Consider the following 19,866-nt stretch of genomic DNA (forward strand, 5'->3'; position numbering starts at 1 on the left):
GATGTATGGTGTATGGTTTCTTCGAAAATTTAACTTCCCAAGTTTGAATTCTGCTTTCATATGGTCACATGCTTGTGAATTATGCACTATATCATACATCATTGTCTCTATATTATAACAGTGCTAAAAAGTCTAAAATACACCAAAGGTCATGTCCGAATTGTGAATGGTTGTTTTTGATTTCAGTAAGGCATGATCATACAAGTTTTAAAATACTCACAGTTAGTTTTATTTAAATAGTTTTGACTATTAAACGTGATACAAACGAGTTTAGTTTTGCCATAATCCATATATTTGGTAAGTTATGATTTAAACAAAAATATGTGGCTATTATGCACATCAGACCTTGTGGTTGACCATATTTGGGCAACAACTTTAAAAGTGAATTAAATTATACATAAAGATAGTTACTAAACTTTTAAGTATTAACAATTTAGAGTTTGATTCTTAAACACTACTTATTATATTAGTTAAATACAATGTTTAACTTTATCGGAAGGCTTGCATACAATATAAGATCATAACACACAATCACATGTCAAACAAGGTTTGCTTATTACAAACAGAGCTGGTAGAGAATATGAAAACCAACGACACCCGAAATTCCACATTCATTCCCCTTCTGGCCCCCTTGTCCCACCTTCCCTCTCGTTCTCCGCCCGCCGGCCCCCACCACCACCAGAGAGGAGACCAGACCAGCTCGCGGTCGCCGGCGAAGTAGCCGCCGCCGCCGCCACCACCTCCACGCCCAGTCAACCCCTGCAACCTATCCCCGCCTCCCTCCTCCCCCGCGCCAGGACGCAAGCCAAGCTCCCCGGCCCTCTCTATCCCCGCCTCCCAAAACCCCCCGCCCCGATCCCCACCGCACCCATGGCCTCGGAGATCGAGGTGCTCGAGGACACCACCACCGCCGCCGCCGTGGCGGAGGTGCCCCCGCCTCTGGCGCCAGCGGAGGAGGACGCGCTCAAGGACGACGTGTACACGGCGGCGGCCTACGGCGATCTGGAGAAGCTGCAGCGGCTGGTGGAGGCGGAGGGCCGCCCCGTCGCCAACCCCGACGGCAGCGGCTACCACGCGCTCCAGTGGGCCGCCCTCAACAACCGCGTCGCCGCCGCGCAGTACATCCTCGAGGTTCGCTTCGATTCCGCCTGCGGGTCCTTGTTCGCTAGCCTAGCTGGGACTCGAGATACGCGGTATGTAGGTAGGTAGTTGCGGCCGGCGTGGAGCGTCAATGTGCGTGCCTGTGGTTTCTGAGCTGCGCTTCGCATGTGAAGAGCTGTGGGTTGCTTGCTGCCTAGCTTGCCTAGTGTTTGTTTGTTGAGGATGCAGCTCGGGGTGGTTTTATCAATTGTCTAGTGCTCGTCGTTTGTCAGGCGAGTAGGTTTTAGAGCTTGGTGTTACTGGCTTCATGTAGAGATATTTGGATTCATGTAGGTTGAGTGTCATATTTTGATGGCCAGTAGTGAGTACTGGGTAGATATGGGCAGCCATGGTAACGATGAGTTGATGGCCAGTAGTGAGTACTGAATTTTATTGAGCCCTTATGCTTGAGTTGGTTCACTGCATCGAATTGTTGCTCGTGGAACCGTTTTGGACATGTGGCATTCACCATCTGTTCCTGTTTAACCCTCTACGGTTTCTGGTTTAATCGTTTGAAGTATGGTATATGCTTGAGGTAATGTTTGCTTGTACAATGTACTGTACACCGAGATGATCAATAGTATGCATTTTACCTACTCAAGTGCGTGAATGGGCTTTCTTGTGCACTACCTGTACTGTGATGGTACCGAGTATGTCTATTCTGATATTCATAGTAGACAGTCAATACGTTGTTGTTTTCGGATAGTTGTAGTTGAGACATGTATAGCGGGTTTTGTTTGGTGGCTCCTGGTGCTGCCAACCGCATTCTGTGAATGCACTTTGTTTGGCTGGGTGATGATTTTGTGCTCTTTGTACAGCATGGTGCGGATGTAAATGCCGTGGATCACACTGGGCAGACAGCACTTCACTGGAGTTCTGTACGTGGTCACGTGCAAGTTGCTGAACTACTTCTGAAAGAAGGTGCTAAGGTGGATGCTGCTGATTTGTATGGCTATCAGGTCTGTATACTGATTTCTCTTCTGCATCTTTGACCCCTGTGGTTGCTTTTGGGGGTCCAACGTTGGTTCACAACAGAGAAAACTATGTATTGTTGAATATTTGTCTGCCCAATTGATCAGTTATTATCATCTTGTCGTCTGCGAGTTACAGGATCAGAGATTTGGAATAAACATAATTTGACATACAATTTTTCTGTAATAAAACGTGTGTCGTGTCACGTGTGGCTTCGAATTTGTTACAACTTGTTAAATCAATATACTGCTCTTTGTAGGCTACACATGTTGCAGCTCAGTATGGCCAGACAGCATTTATTTATCATGTTGTTGCAAAATGGAATGCCAATCCAGATGTCCCTGACAACGACGGAAGAAGTCCATTGCACTGGTTTGTAACATGCGCTCTTGTATTGCGCATTACCGTATTGATAATTTCTGCTGATGCATATGTAACATATGGCAGCACGGAACTTTGGCATCTCCGTTTACACTTACATTTTTTGTATGTATTACCTAATTGCCTCGCAGGGCTGCTTACAAGGGGTTTGCAGATTCTATACGTCTCCTTTTGTATTTGGATGCTTACAGGGTGCGGCAGGATAAGGAAGGTATGTGCTAAATTTAATCACTAGTTCACTACTCTTATTGTCTGCACATGCACGGATTCGGCCACACCCATACCCACGTGCGCATACACACAGACCTCGACTGTATTGGTTCACTCTGGAGCTTGGGATTTATTTTATTATTACAAATTGCCCTAGGCTGTACTCCTTTACATTGGGCTGCTATCCGGGGGAATCTGGAGGCATGCACTGTGCTAGTTCAGGCTGGTAAAAAGGAGGACTTGATGGTGAAAGACAAAACTGGTTTAACTCCAGGACAACTTGCTGCTGATAAGAGTCATCGGCAAGTTGCATTTTTTCTTGTAAGTGACATGGACTACATGATTTATATTTTATAGTCTACTTGAGCTATTTGTTTGCAGCACCTAGGAGTCTCAGTGCACTAACAATATCATCTAATAAGAACTCTTCGTAGGTAGCTTTGCATAAATACATACTAATGTGCAATACTATCACATCATTGTAGATCTTGTATTCCTGCTCTCTAATTAGTTGAAACTGGAAAGGAAAATTGAGTTTGTGAAATTATTGAATGAGGCATACATATGATCCATAAACCTGGTAATTTACAATTTTACATGTAAACTCGATATAAGTACAGTCAAATGACGTGGATATTCTTGCAACAAAAGGTAGGTAGGAGTCTATTTTTTCCAGAAAACACCGCAAATGTAACCAAGGAGGAAAACTACTTCCCTTTGTTGTGACCTTTCTGATATTTAAATGCTCTTACATATATTTTGTAGATCAGCGAGCTAACTGTGTGTGATGGTTTGATTGCCCTGTAGATTAATATCTCTTCAGTCTAGTATTTTACGATTTTCTTTGTAGAGGAATGCTGTTTCACTTTGTATATTCCTGCAATAGAGGGATCATGTTGACCTTGAACTGAAAGAACTTGTGTTGCTATTGTTGGAACTGGGAATATCTGTGTTGAACTTGATTTTTTTGTTGTTTTCGAAAAAAGGACTTGATTTGGCTGAGTCCTTACAGGACAATGCTAGAAGGGTATATGACAGAGGATGTAATGGGAATGCGACTTTTGTAAAGCTATCAAAATTAGGGCTTGCTCCTCTTCTTTGGTGTATTGCTATTGTCTTGCTTACTACATATATACACTCTGTTATAGCAGGTAAGTAGGACTATTAACGTCTTTTCACTTGCTCCGCTCTTCCGTAGTGTGGGTGCTTACTATATCTTGTTCTTTTCAGGACAATATGTGATAGGTATGACAGCATCATTTGGGCTGTTTGCATGGTCAGGAGTTTTCCTTGCAACTGCTGGATTGGTCATGTTCTATAAATGTAGCAGGTACTTCTGAAAAAAATCATTTAGGCTAATAGTTATGAAAAAACTTGAAAACCAAAACTATGCGCAAAGACATGTTGCCAGCACGTTGATCCTTGCCAGTTATTACTTAACAATATTTTGAGGTAGTAACGGAGTTTATTGTGTCTTCTTGCATATTTGTGTCATCTGACCTCCTGTTTGTCCCAACTCTTATACTATGTGTTAGATACATTATTAATTATTTAAATCATTATACTGTTGCTATTGCCATGTATATGTGTTGAAATTTGCTCTTTTAACTGCTGCTACTTCTGTATTACCACCCAGTTAGAGATATGCAGCCTAACGATATGAAATTGGCTTTTACATTCTACAGGAAAGATCCTGGCTACATAGGTATGAATATACGGGACTCACAGAATCAAAGGGATGATGTAAGTTTGAAATATTAGCAGAGTTAATCATTTTTCTGCAAAGCACCTTTATCTTCATTTTTAAATTTTTTTCAATTCTAGACCAATGCGTTTCCGAACTTAATGTTGAAACATCATTCAAAATTTGCAGTCCTAATCATGATCACTTTGCCTTTAGGAACCTTTGTTGAAGACGGAGTTAGACAATCCTGCACTTCTGGCTGGTAACTGGTCACAGCTTTGTATAACCTGCAAAGTAAGTAGTACATCATACTGTTTATTTGTCTTCTCTTCCCTATAATAATCGTATTCTTAGACCTCCGATTTCTAATTCTTTCATTCTACAGATTGTCAGACCTGTTCGTTCAAAACATTGCTCTACATGTGATCGCTGTGTTGAGCAGTTTGACCATCACTGCCCCTGGGTATCTAATTGCATCGGCAAGGTACTTGGATGTATATCTTTACCTTTTGTTTGAATTTCTCTCTCTTGAATATCTGTTTGTTCTTCAGTCTGATCTATAGTGGAATGTGACTGCAGAAGAACAAATGGGAATTCTTCATGTTCATCACTCTAGAAGTTCTTGCAATGATCATTACTGGTTCTGCTGCCATTATAAGTATGGTCTAAGTCTTCTCTGGCTTTTCTTTATAATGTGGACTGGAAATTTTTCCATAAGATTCATTGCTGTTTTTGTTGCAGGGACTGCAAGAGACCCAGCTTCTCCATCATCCTTTGGTGACTGGCTTGGCTACTCTGTTGTTTACCATACTGGGGCTGTTGCTTTTTTCATGATGGACCTTTTCATTTTCTTCGGCGTTGCATGTCTAGCAGTAGTTCAAGCATCTCAGGTATTTAAAGTTTAATATTTTAAACTTGTTTTTTTACTGGAGAAAACCAAATTATTTTATATACTAAAGTCGTGGTGTCACCGAAATGCTTGTGTATTGTGTGTACAAGCACAATATTCAACAACGTTTGATTGCTAACTAAACTAAAACATAAAATTTTATAAAGTACTCTGAACTAAAAAAAGGGAAAATACGCTACCGCAGTAATGCCTTTACTAGGGTTTGCCCAGATATTTGTGCGACTGCGCCTTGCTAGATCCTATTTTTTTTAGAAATTGTTGGATCTGTCAAATTGGCAATTTGTTGTCAGCTCATTCATTAGTATGTATGACCTAGCAAGTATTAACATAACATTATAAGCTAGGCAATAAAATTAAACATCGGTCAGTAAAATTGCACAATGTTTGGAAAGTTTAGACTCAAACTACTTAACAGAGCTAAAATCAAGGTTGGATGCGCAATGTTGTTTGCTTATTTGATTTATTAAGCTATATCTTTGACATTTGTGTGTGGGACAATGTTTTGCATCCAGTAGCTATAGCCTTTCTCACTCTATGAGGGGGACATGTTTATCTTACCATGCATTCTTCTCTCCCTTATAGATAGCAAGGAACATCACAACAAACGAGATGGCAAACTCCATGAGATACAGCTATCTGAGAGGTCCAGGTGGCAAATTCAGAAACCCGTTCGACCATGGGGTGCGTAAGAACTGCTCAGACTTCTTGTTGAACGGATACCATGAGGACGTTGAGCGGCTCCAGCATGCATCACATGCTGATGAGGAAATAGGAATGATACAGATGACAAGTGCGGTCACGCAGAATGGCGAGGGCCATTCGCATCATGGTAATGGCACTGACCATGCCTGTGTTGATTCACATGCCAGTTCAAACTCTCAGAATCAAGCAGGTTCCTCCTCTCAGTGCTGTGACCACAGTAAGAAGAATGATAAGACACCTTTCGGCCTAGGGATGGGCCTTGGACGAAACAGCGCTTCCCGGCAGTATATTCGATCTCTTCTCCCGTTGTGATTCCATCAGTTCATGTGAATTTTCGCTGTGTACTGTACATGTTCAGTGCTCAGGCTCCATCGATTGTTTAGCTGCTTGTGGCACATGTGTACACTATAGCCTTCACTAGTTTGTGTTCATATCTAGCGCCAGCTATGGAGGAGTCGGATCTGTTCAGCCCCCAGTATTTTTTGTGGTGAATACATAGGAGATGGATGTAGCAATGGGGTCACGCAAATCCGCTGATCTGCATTTTTGGAAAACAAACTCAGATAGCTCTTTGAAAGATGTACAGCCATGTTTCTGCAGATGCAGGTATGCAGCAGCATGATGTGTCTTCAGCTGTCACCATGCCTGTGGGCGGGAGTCCAGTTGTTCAGCACCAGACAGCTTTGAAAAATTGCAGCGGTAATTTGTAAATTCAGAGAAACTGTAAATTGAGTAGTAGCTTCACTGTGGCATTAGTGACCTTTTATCTTCTTTGCTGTTTCTCATTCAATTTTCTTAGGATATTCTTACAGACCAAGTAGGTGTTTGTAAAGATTACAATTGTCTGAGTGCGTCAGCATTCATATATACACTTGTTAGGGTGTGCTTCAGATTGGCAATATGATGCCATGTAATTGAGCTTCTGGACTGGTGATCGAGGAAAGTTGATTTTGTAATGAAATATCTCTACTCGTGTGTTGTTACTTGTACCTCAGCCCTCAGGAATCATTCTTGGCAATGTGTGCATGTGACTAATTAATTGGGAGTACATGTGAGTCAGTGAGTGTGTTTCTAGTGCACAAATGACCATGCGTTAGGCTATGGGGATATACGTGGGATTTGACGTCTCGGATAGGGTTATCTAAAACCGATGATGTGTTTGATTGAAGAGATAGATAAGGTGAAATGTGTTAATATTTACTCCCTTGGTCTCATAATATAAGACGTGACGTTATTACACCCAATATATACTCCTATATTGCTTGTAACAACATTTATAATGTTGGACAGAGGGAGTACAACATAAAATATATGGCATGAAATATATTTTGCGATAGATAATGAAACTAATTTGATCTATAGAGTTGATAAAGAAAGTTTATGTAAATTTGGTTGAACTTTTAAAGTTTGACTTATGGCAAAGCTAGAAATTTAATTAATATGGAACGGAACGAGTATTATACTAATTAAAAGCTGATCCAACCTTTGCAATATGAGGGAGTCGATTTTTCGATTAACGTGGACATCTAGTATAACATTAAATTACCACAACCAAAATTAGAAAAGACAAACCGGTATGAGAGACAACAGGAGGCGGCGGAAAAAGGCACAAAATCCATCTAGGGTTCCGTCCTCCTCGCTGGCGATACCGCCGGTCCACTCTACCTCCTGTGACCTTGGGGCCTTGGAGGTGTGGCGGACCACGGTCCCTCGTTGGCAGGGAGTTTCCGTTCTTAATTTAGTTTGCTTTTCATTCTTCTTTTTGGATAGTGAGGCAGCGGCTACATCCTAAAATCAGAATAAGGTCCTCCACGCCCTATCCTTGCTCCGGTGGTGCATCTAGCGCTGACGGAGGGCGCGTGAAGTTATGTGCCCGTCGGATCTCTTGGGATCCGGTCGGTTTTCGTGTTTGTTGGTGTGGTTTCATGTTAGTCTCTTTCGATTTATGGTTGTCATCATTGGCGATGGTTGCTGCTCTGGTGCGCTGGTTCTTTGGGACCTTAGCTCGACGACTTCCCGTCTGTCTACTACAACAAACTCTACTACGACAAGCTTTGTCTGGCTCCAGCGATGGAGGGGTGAGGACAGCGGCGCGCCTTCGGCTCTTGCTGGTGTCTGTAGTCGTCGCTAGGTAGTCTGAGTGCCAATTTGTAAGTTTCTTTACTTTCTATTCTATTTGTACTACTGTTAATGATTATTAATAGATCGGTGGATTTTTTGAAAAAAAAACAATGAAAGAGAGTACTCGGCGGCAGAGAGTATTTTTTTTTTGCAATGGTGCGTCTTTCTTGTAACGGACACTCGGTCCGGTCCAAACATCTCGATGGACTGGACCCGACAAATCTGGACCCGACCCACGCCGCAGCCCACAGACAACAAAACTACCCAAAAACCAAACTGACCTACCGCTCTCACCCTTTTCCTTCCTCCTCGCGCCGCCGCTCCAAACCCCTTCCAAAACCCTCGCCGCCGGCGCGCCCCCGGGAAACCCTAGAAGACGCGCGGGGGCGGGATGGGGATCTTCGAGCCGTTCCGCGCGATCGGCTACATCACCACCGGCGGCGTGCCCTTCTCCCTGCAGCGCCTCGGCACCGAGACCTTCGTCACCGTCAGCGTCGGCAAGGCCTTCCACGTCTACAACGTATGCCCACCCTCCCTCGCCCTCTCCTCCCCCTACCTTCCGCCGCCGCCGCCGCGAATTCTAGTAGCGTATCGTTGTAGGGAGCTTCTTCACATGAGCGGAGCCTGCTGCTCATTTTCTCTGCCGGTATTTAGGTAGTATCATGCACTGAAAACACTAGTAGTGTTGTAGCTTATGCTTGGAGCTCATGGGGACTTCAGTGCTGAATTGCCGATTGCAGTACTGGGGTTGACGCAGTTTGCCTCTGAACTCGCCTGGCCTGCGTCGAGTCAGTAGAGCTTATGGTCCATGCAGACCACCTTGCTCTGCCTGTCCTTTACTGCTTTTCTCTGGCTCAACACATATATCAATCTAATTGTGATGCAACCAAGCTCTCCATTGTGTCTACTAACACATCTTTGTGCTCCTATCGTGCAGTGCGCCAAGCTGAATTTGGTCCTTGCTGGTGAGCCCACTACTTGATATTGCCTGGTCTCTCACGTTCATTTCATTTTTTATACTCACGCTGTGTGAACTTTGCATGTGATCCAAGGACCTCAACTGCCCAAGAAGATCCGTGCCCTCGCATCCTTCAAGGAGTACACGTTTGCTGCATATGGAAGCGATATAGCGGTCTTCAAAAGGACTGACCTGGTATGGGAGTTTCTGTGCCTAAGATTGCTGAATTAGTCTTACCGATTAAGGTTTTCTTCCGTGCCCTCATAACCTTGACATTTTTAATTTTCATTGGAGAATAGGATGAAACTTTGTAGCTAGAAGGTACAGTGGATGATTTGCATGCGTCAATTAGTTCGGTACCTGCTGACTGAACTTATTTCAGACTTCCAAAATAGAATTCCAGACCAGTAAATCCTTTGTCTCGGGTGTAACTTTAGCTCTCTTGTCAAATCAGGTGTAGATTGTGGAATGATATGTGCACTTGCAATATATTGCCAAAAAAATTGTCTACTTGTGTGCTGTACAAGAAAAAAGACAAATTGTGGACATCTCATGTTGCTATATTAGCTAGCTCTACTTCCCTTGTTATTTCAGCACTCAAATGGACATGCTTTTTATTCAACTGCACACATCAATCTTGAATTGACATATATAACTGTTTCTTACTTTTGAGAATTGTAAATGCTCTTGATTCAGACCTCCACTATATCATGTCCATCGACTGCAACGGACGGTTTTTATTTACGTTCGTTTTCTGTTAAAAATTCAGGTTGTTACCTGGACTAGACATGAAGAAAAGGTCAACAGGTTGTACCTGTTTGGAGAATACATTCTCAGTGCAGATACTAAAGGTGATATATTTATCTGGGCCTTCAGAGGAGCCGACCCAAGCAGTGATCCTGTTGGTAACATATCACTGGGAGAAAAGTTTACTCCGACCTGCATCATGCATCCGGATACTTACCTAAATAAGGTGCCTGAAATTATTGATTCATTTGGAGATGGTTTGCGTTCCAAATTTCTTGTGCGTTAACATGTCTGATTATTGTCAATACATCAGGTCATTATTGGTAGTGAAGAAGGACCCTTGCAGCTGTGGAATATCAGCACGAAGAAAAAAATATATGATTTCAAGGGTTGGGAGTCACCGGTACGTTGCTGTGTTTCTTCACCTGCTCTGGATATGGTTGCAGTCGGTTGCTCCGATGGAACAATTCATGTTCACAATATACGATATGATGAAGAGTTGATGTCTTTCAACCATCAAATTCGTGGTGCTGTAACTGCCCTGTCATTTCGAACAGGTGATTTGCTCTAACATGCCATACACTATTATCTTTATTAAAGTTGATGTTTGCTCATCCTGTGGCTAATAGACATCCAATAAACATCCTGGTTGATTCAAGTCCTTAACTTCGGTTCTTGATTATTAATATATCAGGTTTATGGTGTTAAGTCCGTTATTATGAGATCCAGTTCAGAAAACTAGCTGACACATTCTTTTTGGCTTATGAATTTTCCTTGCATGATAATTTTTTTGGAGTTTCAACTTGACAATAAAATCTGTGCTGAGGAGTGTTTCCTAATTCAAACAAAATAACCATTATATTTTGTTATGCGTGAATAAAATTGTACAGCTTGTGTAATTTATTGTGGAAATATGGATATGGAGCTGGATTTTATTTTCAGTTGGTAGATATTTTATTGCCACCAAGGTGTTCTTCATGGTTATAGATAACTTTGTCTCTCTTTGTTAGAAACAAGAGGTGCATTATTTTCATTCCAATAATAAACATTGCCACGCTTCTACTTGTCAACCTGATTTTTTTTTGCTTTGTCTGTCAGATGGGCAGCCCCTTCTAGCTTCTGGAGGTTCCTCGGGTGTTATTAGCATTTGGAATCTTGAGAAAAGAAGGCTGCACTCTGTGATTAGGGAGGCCCATGATGGTTCTATAGTATCACTTCATTTTTTCGCCAATGAACCTATTTTGATGAGCTCAGCAGCTGATAATTCAATCAAAGTAAGTGTTGTTTTCTTGTCTTCTTTTCTCATATTATGATGGTGACGGACAAAACAGTGGAGCTTATAGCTTTTGGCCAGTAACATATGAAAGGTCAAAAACTGCTGCTTCGCATGACTTTGTTATGAGCCTTTTATATAAGACACCATCTCCCTTTTTTCACTACATTCCCTTTTTGGGGAAACATATATGTCTCTACCAGCAAAAAAAGAACTCTCCTAGTGAAAATTGAGCTTTACGGCAAGCTAACAATTAACAAATCAATACTGCATTACTGGTATGATTTCTCGAAAAATAAGTAATAAATCAGCCAAGAAAAACCAAGCCAATACTGATGTGAGATGATATTTGCTTTGAGAACCAGATTAAGTTAGCTGTGACACGTTATTTCAGTTTACATTTGAAAGCTCGCAATCTAATATACTTTATGCCAGATGTGGATATTTGATAATAATGAAGGAGATGCCCGTCTGTTACGATTTCGAAGTGGACATAGTGCTCCACCTCGGTGCATAAGGTAACAGATGCCCTCCAAGTGTGTTGTGAGTTATTTTCATTTTGGTTGTGTTTTAATGAGTAAGCCTATTTTGTTGTTAGATTCTATGGCAATGGAAAATCCATCTTATCTGCTGGTCAAGATCGTGCCTTTCGTCTTTTCTCTGTTGTTCAGGTAACTCATAATCTTGGTAACATTAATTTCTAAAGACATGCACTGGCTCGTCTGTTATGGTTTCAGGCATATTTGTCCTGATAAATTGCTATTTGAGTAATGTGCTTACTGCATGCTGCATGGTTGTATTTTGTCAGGTTTTTTCTCCTTTTTCAGCAGAATGACTTAATGTGTTCACTGTTTAGTCGTACTGATCTTTTTTTGGACAGGATCAACAAAGCAGAGAGCTTTCTCAACGGCATGTGTCAAAAAGAGCAAAAAAGCTCAAAGTAAAGGTAAATTTTTGATTACTGTTCCTTTATCCCCCCTGTTTCATCATTTCCTTATTAGTGTGTTACATTTCTTTTCTTTTCTGCAGGAGGCAGAGATCAAGCTAAAACCAGTTATTGCATTTGATTGTGGTAATTCTCAGGTCTTTGCAATATTTTTTCTGCTTTTCTCGTTAAATATCTTCTAGAAGTAGTAGCAAAGAATGATACTTGGCATCAAAGGGCACAATAACTATTTCCATGTTAAACACATAATAAACCATTGACCAGTATCTTAGAGATCTTTAGTAGTGTCAAAAAGAAACTACAAATATGTTAATCTTGTTCAGAAAAAAATTCTTACTTACCACTGTAATCAACTGTTGTTCAGCTGAGATACGAGCTCGTGATTGGTGTAATGTTGTTACATGCCACGTGGATACTCCAAAGGCATATGTATGGCGTCTTCAGAACTTTGTTATAGGCGAACATATTCTGACACCATCATCAGGCTCGCAGTCGCCGATTAAGGTAATGCTTGTTTTTGTAATCATAATGTATTCAATTCTCATTGTGGACTGGATCAGAACAAGCTTTCTTGGGACTACCAAGACTCAGACGTTAAATGCTAGAAGTTTTTCTCTACCTCTTCATTAATAAATTTATTTTCTTTTTGGCAGGCTTGTGCGATAAGTGCATGTGGTAATTTTACTGTTTTGGGCACCGAAGGTGGTTGGATTGAAAAATTTAACCTTCAATCTGGGATAAGTCGTGCTAGTTACATTGATGGCTCGCTGGCATTGCAATCTGCACATGAGGGTGAAGTTGTTGGATTAGCTTGTGATGCTACAAATGGCTCTCTGATTAGTGCTGGATACCGTGGTGATATTAAGGTTTGATGATGCTGTTGCATGTTAGTTCAGTTACATTTTATTTTAGTGCATTTACTTCAGGGAATGGTAATGTACATTTCATTTCATCATCCATGCTCTTATATCAACTGGTTAAAGTATTGTGCCTCTTCTAATCCCACAACCAAGAATACATGTGTATTGCACCTCCAGCTCTCACTATTGAACTTTTCTTTGCCAACTATGGTTTAACTTTTCACCATGATACCATTACTCAGGTATTTACTTGTCTCCTGCAGGTGTGGGATTTTAAAAGTTGCAAGCTAAAATCCAAGTTCAATGTTGGTAAATCTGTAACTAAGATTGCATATCACCGGGCAAATGGTACTATTCAACATGTTTTGTTGTTCCCTTGTAGTATGCCATTGGTGATTAATAACCTTTTTGCTTTTTTTAATGTCAGGTCTTCTTGCTACTGTAGCGGATGATATGGTACTTGTATTGTTCGATACAGTGTCGTTGAAAATGGTTCGCAGATTTGAAGGACATACAGACCGTATCACTGATCTGTGTTTCAGTGAGGATGGAAAATGGCTGATCTCGTCAAGTATGGATGGGACACTCAGAATATGGGATATCAGTTTAGCAAGACAGATAGATGCGATGCATGTTGATGTATCTATAACATCTGTCTCGATGTCTCCTAATATGGATGTGCTGGCAACTACCCATGTTGATCAAAATGGCGTGTATCTTTGGTAGGCTTTCCTTGTTCCTTTCTTGTGCTCACCCTGTACATTTGCATACCTTTGGTAGCTACATATTTCAGGAAATTATGATAAGATGAGCTTCCAAGCTGCTGCAGTTTGTGCAAAAATCATGGCGCATCTCATTTAGGCAATTATGGTGCAAAAATAACTAAAATTCCGCACCAGACTCATATAAGTCAAGATAATCCCTGGACTAACAGTTTCTTTGTTTTTGAAATCTTTATTTCTGTTCTATTGATAACTATGTGCTAAAGCTTAAGAGTATGGTAACCACACCTCATAAGGTCAACTTAATGATGCACATTTAAGGCTTTGCTTTCGGTCAACTTGAATGCCCTGTGACCCTGTCCCTAACAAACAAAGAGTTGAATGCAAGCAGAGGCAACTTTCAATACTTAAATTAATATTGTGTTTAGGCTCACTTCTGTGATTTTTCTACTTCATATTCTTCTACCATTATGGATAACAAGCATACTAGTATATTGGTTTTCTGTAGTTTATTCTTTAGTTTGCATATAAAACTCATACTTTTCTTAATAAATTTGACAGGATCAATCAAGCTTTGTTCTCACCCTCAACAAATGTTGATAGCTATGCAAGTGGTAAACATGTCCGGAATGTGCTTTTGCCAACTGTTTCATCTGCTGAAAGATCTGAGGAAGAAGAATCCATTCAAAATTCTCAAGATGCGAATCAATCTAACATTAAACCTTTTGTCATAACGAATCATCAAATACCAAATATGATCACACTGTCATTGCTCCCAAGGAGTCAATGGCAAAGTTTGACAAATCTTGACATTATAAAGGTAATTGTACTTTTGTCTCCGTCTATTTATTTTGTAAATCTACTGCAAATTAGCGATTGTGTGACCTGTATGAACTATGCTAATTCTCTGAGTTGGAATTAGGCAGTGTATATATCATAGAATTAGAATGTGTCATGAACTATTTTAGTAACTTTGACTTACAATAATTTGATGAACATTTAGTGCATCCACACAAAAACGATAGTAAGTTTCTATCAAAATATGTTTGTTAGTACTGTAACTATTATTAAGTTTGACAAATATACTACAATAGGAAGTGATGGTCAAAGTTATCTTTTGTTGACTGTAAATGTACATTATGACATTTATTTGTGACCGAGGGTGTACTCTTTTAAGTAATATTTTTGTTTAGTGCACATGCCCAACTAGATTTGCTCATCGTCACATTTCTGTGTCTTTAGGTTCGAAACAAGCCGGTTGAGCCACCTAAGAAGCCCGAGAAGGCGCCTTTTTTCTTGCCCTCAGTTCCATCCCTTTCTGGGGATATATTGTTTGACCCCCCTGCCAGTAAAGAAACAGATGACAGCACTACCGATGGCACTAGTCATAAAACGATGGCTGATCTCTCCTCACACTTCTGTCAACTTTTGCAATCATGTGGGGAACTTCAAAACTGTAAGTATTTAGGCAAAACAAAATACCTGAATGAAATTCTGATATTATGGTTCATTGTATATTGACGAAACTGTAAGAAGCTGCAATATTCTTCATGGTAATCTCTGACTTGGAATCTGTTTCGCAGATTCAGCGTTTACTGACTACCTAAAAGGCCTATCCCCGTCATCTCTAGACATGGAACTACGAATGCTACAGATAATAGATGACGATGACGATGACGACGACGACGACGAGATGGAAGATGAGGAGGAACCAAGGCCTGAGCTTGAATCCATTTCACTGCTGTTGGACTACTTCATTCATGAGCTTTCCTGCAGGAACAACTTCGAGTTTGTTCAAGCTGTTCTGAAATTGTTTCTGAAGGTTCGTGACATGTGTATGCTATCTGATCTTTAACGGTTTAACCCATCAATTCTGTGCTTAAAATATATTCATCTTCCTTGGATGCAGATACATGGCGAGACAATACGGCGCCACTCAATGCTTCAGGACAAAGTGAAGAAAATTCTAGATGTCCAGAGCTTAGTTTGGCAGAAGATTGACAAGATGTTTCAGAGCACACGGTGCATGGTCACATTCCTCAGCAACTCACAGTTTTAGTTGCAGGTACTTTCTTCAATTCTCTAACACACTGATGTTACCTAGTTCAGTTTTTCGGTTACGTGTTGCTGTAGGGAAGGATTTCTTCCGAAGCTTCGTCTTGCCTCTTGAATGACTAAAAATCTCTTGTTTCTTTATTGTCCACAGGCCCAAGTTTCTTAAACCAATGCACACTTCAGAGTCTATGTGGCTGTTGTACCATTCTACACTGTACCTTACCATCTTGTTGCCATGGTAAAAGCTGCAAGGCATATAGGTCGTGGTGTTAACAGCGATAACCACAGATAGAGCTCTTTATGATGATGTAACAGTTTTGTAGTATTGTTCTCAGTATTCTTCTGTAACATACTGATGTATGGACACCTCCGCGAGAAATATTCGGGAATGTTACAGTTGCTATCTGGGCGAGATTTATTCAGCATTTTATCTTGAGTTATTGTCCTCGTGTTTATCTTGGTGTATGAGTTCTAAAATCTCACACACCTGGGTGAGATTATCAGTCTTGACAAACAAACGGATTTCAAGCCAGGGCTGACATTTTGGATCAGGCAGGTGTTGGGAGAGGCTTAAAATAGTTATTTTTTTCCTACCCCAGTTTATTTCTCTACTACCAAAATGAACTACGGAGTACTAGAAAAAGAGCAATAGTGGCTAGTGTCAAAGATAAATTTTCTGAATTCAACGTTCGTCAAATCATGCATATAGATGGATTATCGGGTGCACCCTGACTGGTGCCCTGTCTAGAAACCCATCCATGATCATCTCATTATCCAATACAAGCAATTCCTCTACACTGCTCTGGACAAATACATTTGGATTCCGAACTGAAAGGCCTGGAACGAGCTGCTTACAGATTCTCTTTTTGGAGCAACCTGCTGCTGCTAACATCGTCAAACAAACCCACATTATTGAAAGCAATGAGCAGGACCTCATATGCTAGGATTTTAACTCATAAATTGCTTACATGCTACAGTTGCATGAGCAGGGAGAGACTCTCCCAAGACACAGAATCTCCACTCAAACAGGTTTCTGGCGAAATAAGGATATGGTGCCTGTAGACCGTAGTGCAAATTTTTTGCTTGGAAAGTTCTTATGAGAGCAAATCCCAACAGGTAAAAGAGCATATTAGTAGTACTCTCCGTTCCAGGTGCTACATGGAGAGGTTTGGGAATCTACTTTCGGTACTGCTTGATCTAGAGGCAGCGAGCAAACAACAACTTTATGAGTAAGGCTTCTACCTCCAAAGCCCTCTTCGCCGTTGCAAGCTGAAACTTCTCCCCTCGCTGACGGCAAAGTTGTCAAGCCTACTGCAGCTTCAGCAGCCAACCTTTCTCAAAGATAACTTCGGCACCTGCAAAGTCATCGAAGAGCATGAATTTTGTGTCACCTCGAATTCACTGGGAAAACAGAAAAGCCGTTGCAGACACCTCATCACAAATACAGATCTTCAGCCAGGAGTCTATCACATTCCCAGGGATCTCAACGGAGATAGCTCACAATTGTGCTCATCAGGTTCTCAGGCCAGACCTGAGGCAACTTGTCTTCAACTGTGTAATAAGCCCATAGGATTAGTTTATGCCTGGTAGGTGGTAGCTGTGATGCCATGCTCTGCACTTGAGCTGGAATGAAATGGTACCATCGGCCACAACATCTTCGTATAAAATAATATGCAAAAATTCATTATATTGTAGACCAAAGTAGATTTTCTGAATACAGTTTTCATCATATCATGGACAGACAGCAACCTCGGTACAGAACCAGGTTCATCTGTTGCCTCGATCAAAAAAGTAGACCCAGGATGGATATTCATGTATATCTAAGAATAAACATAAAAATACATCAAAGAATCAGGCTGTTCCAAAGGTACAAAAATGCCCCTCCAGTAATGTTTCACCAATTCAAATCTGTAGGTGAACAAATTGTATACTATGAGCTCTGGTCAGCAGCTCAGCTGGTATAGCACCTGCTAACTAGTGTATCCTGGCAGTGGTAATGCAATCTTCTGTATAATAAGCCTAACAACATGGCTGATCTTGGTCCATCAGTCAGACTTGCTCCTCAGGCTGTACACGTTTCCAGCGACGCCAACAACGCTGACGACAATGGCCAGCCCCAGCATTCCAATTGCCAGGATTCTCTCTCCATGCCCCAAGCACTCCAACCCTTCCTTGTCCAGCTTCAATGCCACAAGGGCCGGGAACATGAAACCCAAAGCCAGCCCCGTGGTCGCGCCGGTGAACTTGAAGGCCATCCAGATGTTGGGTATCATGGTCGAGCCGAGGTAGATGAGGGCCAGGAGCACCGCCGTCAACAAGAGCATCTTCTTCCTGCTGTGGGTCGCCGACTCGCCAAAGACCAGCGCATCCACGGTCTGCCTCAACGAGAAGTGCACGACCGGGAAGACGAGGACCAGGTGGACAATGTACCCGATCCTGACAATGTAGTTGAGCACGGAGCTGAACCTGATCCCGAGGTCCTTGTCGAAGTTGGTGAGCACGTCCGACTCGGTGTCGTCGCCGAACAGAAGGTACCCTGAGACAGCGGTCAGGGCATATACAATGACGCAGAGCACGGTGGAGATCCTCCCGACGTTGTACATGTTGCGGGGCGTCTTCTCCTTGAGCTCGTTGTAGATGGGCTGCACATTGAAGTGGCAGATGAAGGCGTTGGTCATGATCGGGATGACGACGAGCAGGTCCAGCATTGCCGCTCTGGAGCTGAAGTCCGGCCCCATCCTCGGCGCGCTGATCTTGCCCTCGGCAAGCTTCACCACCGCGATGATGCAAGAGACGGCCACGAAAACAATGGCGAGGGCGACCGACGCGGCGGACGACAGGCTCAGCGACTCGATCCTCTCGAGCGCGCAGAGGGGCGCGAGGAACACCACGAGGACGAAGAGGATGAGCAGCCTCCGGTTGTCCCACTCGCCGTCGTGGCCGACCAGCTGGTCCACGACGCCGGCGTGCTTGAGCGACCCCGACATGACGTCCCCGATGATGATGAGGTACACCACGAGGATCCCGGCGTTGTTGATTATGACGCACATCTGCGCCACGACGCTGGCGGGGCGGCCGAGCGCCCGGTGCACGAGCTCGCCGTAGGAGAGCGCGCGGCAGCGCGCCGAGAAGCGCACCAGCAGCTCGATGGTGACCTCGGAGAGCACCCCCATGACGAGGATCGAGACGAGCCCGACCGCCACGCCCAGGACCTTCATGGTGGCCGGGAGCGCCATGATGCCCGCGCCGATGATGGAGGTCGCCAGGTTGAAGACCGCCCCCGCCACGCCCGAGCCCTCCGGCGGACCCGCGGGGCCGTCGGCGCCGATGAGCGGCAGCTCGTCGTGCTCCCCGCCGTTGGAGTCGGCGGCGTCGTCTTCCACCTCGCCCAGGAACGAGTCCTGCTTGGTGAGCTTCTTGGCGTGCACGCCATTGGCGGCGGCGGCGGCCGCGGCGCCAGATTTGTTGGGCGGCTGGCTGGACTGGAGCTCGATGGCCGGGGAGGTCAGCGGGAGCGCCGAGTAGTTCGTGTTCACCATGCTTCTTCCCGGCGCATCCAAGACGAACCAGGCCCAAGATCCAAGATCCAAGGCGCCGGGAAATCCTTCCGGCGGAGAAGAACAAATCGCGCCCAAATCGGGGGCACGAACAGAAAAATGGAAATCTCCGCCGAATCTACACCGGGTCGAGCGGAGAGGGAGCAAGAACCCAGATTCCGGCCGCGGCGATCAGAGAGATCTCACGGCGAATCGGCTGGCATTGGCGACTGGCGAATGCCGGCCGCCGGCCGAGCGAGCTTCTCGGAAGAAAGAAAGAAATTTGCTGGCGAGATTTGGGTGGAGAAACAGAGCGATCTTGAGGAGCGGAAGAGAGCAGAAGGATCTTGAGGAGCTTGGTCGATATTCACTGGATCGAGGAAGAAGAGATCTGGGAGGCTTCTCTGTCTCCTTCCTCCTCTGTTCTTGCTTCCCTCTGAGAAAGAGTAGGCGTGTTTACTAGTCAATTTACGTTAATTCCTAGCTAGTACGGTTTGCCGCACCAACCCGTGGGACCCGTCTGTGCCACTGACATGTGGGTAACAGCTGCACATCTCTTCCCATCCGATTGGCAGGAGAGTCACAGATAGGAGGGCCCACTTGGTGCCCATTCGGCGTGACCCACCTGTCAGTGAGACACAAATCTCCC

General features: G+C 43.2%; 3 protein-coding genes across 3 annotated transcripts; 2 read left to right on the forward strand and 1 right to left on the reverse strand.

The window, feature by feature from the left end:
* The first annotated feature begins 868 nt into the window (after nucleotides 1–868).
* Nucleotides 869–6,873, forward strand: LOC124701520 (protein S-acyltransferase 24-like). Its single transcript, XM_047233601.1, has 13 exons — nucleotides 869–1,131; nucleotides 1,959–2,099; nucleotides 2,372–2,484; nucleotides 2,625–2,704; nucleotides 2,861–3,024; nucleotides 3,716–3,854; nucleotides 3,934–4,033; nucleotides 4,389–4,446; nucleotides 4,604–4,681; nucleotides 4,773–4,871; nucleotides 4,967–5,045; nucleotides 5,129–5,277; nucleotides 5,880–6,873. Exons 1-13 carry the CDS (start codon nucleotides 871–873, stop codon nucleotides 6,309–6,311), a joined length of 1,893 nt encoding a protein of 630 aa, XP_047089557.1. The 5' UTR covers nucleotides 869–870; the 3' UTR covers nucleotides 6,312–6,873.
* Nucleotides 6,874–8,446: 1,573 nt separating this feature from the next.
* LOC124701528 (U3 small nucleolar RNA-associated protein 21 homolog) lies at nucleotides 8,447–16,128 on the forward strand. The gene is made up of 19 exons (XM_047233611.1): nucleotides 8,447–8,640; nucleotides 9,058–9,085; nucleotides 9,173–9,273; nucleotides 9,848–10,051; nucleotides 10,139–10,382; nucleotides 10,924–11,099; nucleotides 11,534–11,616; nucleotides 11,697–11,769; nucleotides 11,979–12,044; nucleotides 12,128–12,170; nucleotides 12,409–12,548; nucleotides 12,698–12,910; nucleotides 13,168–13,252; nucleotides 13,332–13,626; nucleotides 14,188–14,446; nucleotides 14,869–15,082; nucleotides 15,210–15,448; nucleotides 15,536–15,691; nucleotides 15,833–16,128. Exons 1-18 carry the CDS (start codon nucleotides 8,512–8,514, stop codon nucleotides 15,683–15,685), a joined length of 2,742 nt encoding a protein of 913 aa, XP_047089567.1. The 5' UTR covers nucleotides 8,447–8,511; the 3' UTR covers nucleotides 15,686–15,691; nucleotides 15,833–16,128.
* Nucleotides 16,129–17,387: 1,259 nt separating this feature from the next.
* LOC124684585 (amino acid transporter AVT6E) lies at nucleotides 17,388–19,657 on the reverse strand. Its single transcript, XM_047218864.1, has one exon. The coding sequence runs from the start codon at nucleotides 19,218–19,220 to the stop codon at nucleotides 17,727–17,729; it is 1,494 nt and encodes a 497-aa protein (XP_047074820.1). The 5' UTR covers nucleotides 19,221–19,657; the 3' UTR covers nucleotides 17,388–17,726.
* Between the last annotated feature and the right edge of the window lie 209 nt (nucleotides 19,658–19,866).

Source organism: Lolium rigidum, chromosome 1 (assembly GCF_022539505.1).
Source record: "Lolium rigidum isolate FL_2022 chromosome 1, APGP_CSIRO_Lrig_0.1, whole genome shotgun sequence".
Lineage (NCBI taxonomy): Eukaryota > Viridiplantae > Streptophyta > Magnoliopsida > Poales > Poaceae > Lolium > Lolium rigidum.

Coding starts and splice junctions, on each gene's coding strand:
- LOC124701520 (XM_047233601.1), top strand. CDS start 871: ATGGCCTCGGAGATCGAGGTGCTCGAGGACACCACCACCGCCGCCGCC. Junction 2,705..2,860: donor GGTGCGGCAGGATAAGGAAG/GTATGTGCTAAA, acceptor AAATTGCCCTAG/GCTGTACTCCTTTACATTGG. Junction 5,046..5,128: donor TGGTTCTGCTGCCATTATAA/GTATGGTCTAAG, acceptor TTTTTGTTGCAG/GGACTGCAAGAGACCCAGCT.
- LOC124701528 (XM_047233611.1), top strand. CDS start 8,512: ATGGGGATCTTCGAGCCGTTCCGCGCGATCGGCTACATCACCACCGGC. Junction 9,086..9,172: donor GCTGAATTTGGTCCTTGCTG/GTGAGCCCACTA, acceptor ATGTGATCCAAG/GACCTCAACTGCCCAAGAAG. Junction 9,274..9,847: donor TCTTCAAAAGGACTGACCTG/GTATGGGAGTTT, acceptor TTAAAAATTCAG/GTTGTTACCTGGACTAGACA.
- LOC124684585 (XM_047218864.1), bottom strand. CDS start 19,220: ATGGTGAACACGAACTACTCGGCGCTCCCGCTGACCTCCCCGGCCATC.